This window comes from Sinocyclocheilus anshuiensis, unplaced genomic scaffold (genome assembly GCF_001515605.1).
Source record: "Sinocyclocheilus anshuiensis isolate Anshui unplaced genomic scaffold, SAMN03320099.WGS_v1.1 scaffold1070, whole genome shotgun sequence".
NCBI classification, from domain to species: domain Eukaryota; kingdom Metazoa; phylum Chordata; class Actinopteri; order Cypriniformes; family Cyprinidae; genus Sinocyclocheilus; species Sinocyclocheilus anshuiensis.
The window spans coordinates 231705-237206 of NW_015539881.1; the positions used below are offsets into that span (position 1 = coordinate 231705).

General features: G+C 34.6%; 1 protein-coding gene across 1 annotated transcript in view; it reads right to left on the reverse strand.

The window, feature by feature from the left end:
- Nucleotides 1-200: 200 nt before the first annotated feature.
- LOC107685428 (activin receptor type-1-like) overlaps nucleotides 201-5502 on the reverse strand; it is a 25966-nt gene continuing 20664 nt past the window's right edge. The window contains exons 10-11 of the mRNA XM_016482000.1: nucleotides 3562-3692; nucleotides 201-725 (exon numbers count right to left, since the gene is read on the reverse strand). Of these exons, the coding sequence (XP_016337486.1) occupies nucleotides 591-725; nucleotides 3562-3692 (266 nt within the window). The 3' untranslated portion in view covers nucleotides 201-590. The remainder of the gene's footprint in view (nucleotides 726-3561; nucleotides 3693-5502) is intronic.

A 5502-nucleotide genomic window follows, 5' to 3' on the forward strand; every position in this document is an offset into this window, starting at 1 on the left:
GCTAAATGTGCAGTGATATACAAAACTTCTCAGATTTAACACATTACACAACAGAAGGTGCATAAAGAGACTGAGGTGCAACCTTAAAACTCATCATTTGTTCATGACAGATTGACTGAGTAATGTTTACTGTATACTTACACTATAAATGACAATGATAAAGAGCCAGGATGAAAAAAAATGTCTCTTTTATTTGTAGAGTTGCAGTTGAATGTGGTGTAGCTGTATTATCAACTAGAACTGTCTGATTTGTAAGTTTGTAAGGTTACATTTTTTTTTAAGTAAATTGTAACACTAAAGCGGTTTATTCAAATGCCCAGCTGTTGTAATGTGACAGAACAAGATGCTTCAAAAATCCTATGTGCTAAAAGAAATAACTCCCATATGAAAAGCAGTCTGCAGTCTTTTAAATGCCCGCTACAACATCTTTGGATGTCAAAATATGCCCCACTTTTTAAATTCAAAATAAATATGATGTGCCTCTATAAGAGCACTAATCCCAGACTATCTCTTTTTCCGGTTTGTTCTCCAGATGAGACATCCACTGGGCGCGGTAAAAAGGCCTTTAATGTCTTCCATAAGGAAGTAGTTCATATGTCCGCTTTTATTTTGTCCAAAGAATTATCAATTTTTGTTAGAGTCTTTTTGATGCGTAAAGCTGTAAGTCTGGCTGATGGGTTCTGGTACCAGCATTCCTTCATGAGTTTAACGATTGATGTTAAAGTCTATAAGAGGTAAATAGAGGAAAATAGAAGAAAATAGAGATTTTGCTAAATAATATTTATACTGCAGTGATATATTCTTGTGGCCATTAGAGAGCAATCCTTTCTTCTTTACACAACATAACATGTTCATATAACAGATTCAAATGTGGTGTGAGCTTCAGCATTTCAGAATCTAAATTAGAATTTAGAGTAGGAACTAACAGTATCACTATATGAATAATAGAAATGTTTTTTATATATAATATTAGTTTTACTTTATACATTTATTTGTTATATTTAAATTATGACACACATAAATTTGTTACAATGAATAATGTTGTTTTTGTGTCTAGTGGAATGATTAAAAAAATTAAATTAAATTAAATACCTTTCATGTGCAATGCATTTAATTAGATGATCCAATAATAACATTACTTCATGTTTATTAAATTAAACCCATTTTCACATTGAATTTCCAGCTAAATTTACTATTTTGTGTACATTTACCAGGACATAATATTTACTCATACCGTGATTCAACATGTCATACCACCTAGTGGTGAGAGAAAAAAAAATATTCTCCGAACCATCATGACTCTTTCTCCAGTGATTCTAAATCGACGCATAATAAATGCAGTATTGATTTAGTTTTATTGAATTTAGAACCACGATTATGTATGTGGTAAGGACAGCCATCTGTTTGCTGTGAATTCCACTCAAAAACCCTAAAAAAAAATCGAAACTTTCATAAAACTATCACAAAACTCACTGACTGACAGATGGCTGCTTCAAATAGCCATGTGTGCGGGCCTTTAAGGGATTGTAAACAGGTGACATATGTTGTGTCAAAATAGCTCTACGTAGCTTTATGCAGCCTTTCACTTCACAAGACATTAATCAATGGACTGGAGTATTGTGGATTATTGTGATGTTTAAAACCAGCTGTATGAGTTCATTCACACTGCAGAGGGCCCACTGGTGAGTAAGTGGTGAAATGCTAAATTTCTCCAAATCTGTTCTGATGAAGAAACAAACTCATCTACATCTCAGAGTAAATTTTCATTTTTGGGTGAATTTTTTTTTTTTTTTTTATATGAGCACAGCCATTAGACCTACCACTGTTTATTTAAAATAATACATAAATGGCAATAATGGTGAGAAAAAGAGAAAAATCACTAACTGCTGTTGCCTAGAAACTTTTAGATCAGAGATAGTCAACTATGGAGCTTGAGATCCACTTTCCTGCAGAGATTAGCTCCAACCTGGATTAAACACACCTACCTGAAACTTTGTAGTAATCCAGTGGCCTGTAGCACGAAGCCGGTTTAAGTTTTTACCCAGGTAAATTTGTGTTTAGTTTGAGCAAACTCTGAGATTTCAAACCAAAGCTGGACCAATCAGCTCTGAGCAAAGTAACACATATCTGATGCAATAAAGCCCTTAAATTAATAGGCTATAACTATATAGATATAAATACAAGATTCAATATATAAAGCTTTTTAAACTGATGAAGCTCGTTTTCTTTTGAGCTCCTTGTAATATAAATTATTTAAATTCAGCTGATTTACTTGCATTGATATAGTCAAAAATTTGAATATATCAATGATATATTGATATATATCAAAATTTCACCATCCAGTTAGGCTCATCAACCATAACTCCTTCAAAAACAGCTAGAAACCTTGGAGTTGTGATTGATGATAAGCTGAATTTCTCAGACCACATTGCTAAAACTGCCCGGTCCTGCAGATTTGCTTTATACAACATTAAGCGTCTGCTAAATGACTAAATAAAATAAAATAAATAAATATAGTAAGTAGCTGCCTTCTCAAACTTTCACTGCAGCAGTGTTTGTTCCTGCCTTGTAAATTTCAATTCATGGTATTTTTTCATAACAATCTCTTCATCTTCACCAGAGAAGTGAATTGCGCTGATTCTCGCGAGAAGTCAATCAAACTGATGCTTTCCATGTTCCGTGTGACTAGCTGTTTGCCACACGTGTTACACTTTCAGGTGCATGCGCCTCACAAACTCTGGATCAAACCTGAGTTGACAGGTTTGAGGACATTTATACAGAGCGCTGTGCAACCGGGTTGGGTTTGTCAGGTTTTGTCAACTCAAAACTTACTCTGCAACTCTGAGTTTGTTCATCTCGCTTCATGCTACAGGCCACTGAAGGCCTTGATTAGCTTGTTTAGGTGTGTTTGATTAGGGTCAGAGCTAAAATCTGCAGGAAAGTGGATCTCAAAGTCCAGAGTTGAGGACCCGTTTTAGATACTTGAAGCACTCATATGTACTTCAAAACACTCTTTGACTATTGCTTGTAATGTGTTTCTTTGTTCTTCTTTATTACTGGCTTTAGTTAATTTTGAAGCTATATTTAGTAGTAATGTTACCTGACTACATACAACTGGTATTAAAATTGGCATCAATAATGATTGCATTTTATTGGTATTGGTAATGGTTACTAAAATTCTAATATTGTGACAATGCTATACCCTAGTTGGGAGGACAAGATCCATTGAGAATTGTTTTTTGATTGAATTTTTATGTTTAAAATCAATCAAATCCAGTGAAGATTCATACCTTTAATACGGCCCACTCTTAACACTCTGTCCAGATGTCATACAATAAAGCAAAAAGCACTAAAACAATTTTGTCATTCTTAAGAGTTTTTTTCCTAACCAACCCTAACTATGACATTTCTATTCAGTATGTTCTGACTGATTACATTTTTACTTTCAATGAGGGAAAACACATTGCTTGCCACTTGATCTGGTTAGGACACAGTGTAATGTTCTTCAAAGATTATGACTTGATTAACTTGATTTGTAAAGGTATATGAGCTGGTACTTACTGGGTCTGAGAACCATCTGTTTGGGATGTTTGGTCTCTGTTGGTCTATGCAAATCACCTTCTTCATGTCCTCAAAGCTTGGGTCGCTCGGCACTACATCATGGAATGGGGGCTTGTAATCTTCAACAATACCTGCACAGTCAGTGAAGACAAAACACATTTGGAACTCCCCCGTGAAAAAAAAAAAGACCATCCATTATTATCAGAACTTATTACACTGGTTATAAAATTACACAGATAATCACTGAGCACCGATTGTGCTAACTGTAATGTGTCTGTGAGCACAAAATTCAGCTTCATCAAGACCGCCAGCAGTGCTGATTATATATAGAGTACTGAAGCCATTAGACCAAAGGGAGCAATAGGGATTCATAGTAGATGAGACACACAGAGGGCATCAGACAGGCCTCTGAAGACATTACTGTAATAACCCTTTCAATGTGAAGGCAGCAGAAACCCAATAACATGTGCACCCACAGTCATACACAGACAAAGTTAAACTAAAATGTGCAGTCATTCAAACTGTAACATCTCTAAATCATATACTTTACACCTGTATACAAACAAAACCTTAGACTAATTAAGTTTGATAAAAACTTTACAGCCTCTACACATTTTTGTTTATTTTTTTATTATTTGTTCAAACTTTTTGCAATACTGAAGTGTACATTTCCCTTTGCACTAATAGTGATGTGATGGACCAAAGTAACCTTATGCCATTTGCAGTCTCCCTACATTTTAATTTCACATTAGCGTAAGGATAATGCAAAGACATAAATAACATCCTCTCACATTTAACTGCTTTTATTTCTAGCCAATTTCTGTGTGTTTCAGAGTCAGTAGAAAGGTCCCTTTAATGTCCTAAGTTATTATAACTGTAACCTTAATTGCCTGTATTGCACGTGCATTTGCAATAATTGTTTATGGTTTATTGAACAAACATGTAAAACATATTTAAAATACAGCGTCCTGAAAAAGGGATGTTTCTTATTTTTTTCCGCTGAGATTTATATTTCATTAATGAGAATTGGGGATTGAAAAAAAAGTGTAAAATAAAAATCTTTTATTATTAAGATTAAGAATATTATGGGGGAAGTCGTGGCCTAATGGTTAGAGAGTTGTGTGCACTTAGGATGGGTTAAATGCAGAGCACTAATTCCTAGTATGGGTAACCATACTTGGCCACATGTCACGTCACTTTATTTTTTGATTAAAAAATGTTTTCTTTATGCAAAACAGAATTTCCTCAATTGTATCCTTTCACACAGTGATTTAACAACCAAAAACAGCCTGCTGACCACAAACCTCTCATAATAATTTGTCCCCCATCATAATACTTTGGATCCATTCACTCTTCTCAAAATTACAGTATAAAATAGATGAATTTCATAGGACATAAATACTTGGGCAAAAGTAAAAACAGCATCCTGTTACTTCTTGAATAAAATCATGAACCAATATTTTAGGCCAGGACTACAAAGCATGTAACAGGTCTCTGTCCTCCCTCTCACATCACCAACTTTCAACCGAGTCCTTCAAACCAAGCCTAAATAAGAGTCCGATAAATGTGATTTAAAAGTTCCAACTTTTCTTGACATTACTCTACGATTTTGCGAAATTCTGATCCATTTATCATTGCTAATTGCAATATTCAAACCCTTATTCCAAAGTGCTTTTAGAGAGGAATGGAAACTACCCCTCGTTTTGTCCATCAGCAATATGTAGTAAACTTAAAGGTGCAATAGGCGATTGTCTTTAGAAACATTTTTGTTATGCTAGTTGAAAGTCTCTTCACATCCCGATAGCAAACATTAAGTTAAGTGGTCTAAATGTATTTATCTGTATTTATATATTCTGTGGAAGGCGTAGGACCAAGAAATGTTCGTCCAATCAAAACGCTCGTTCCGAGCATTTTAATTGGCTTTCCTACCTGCCTGTCAAC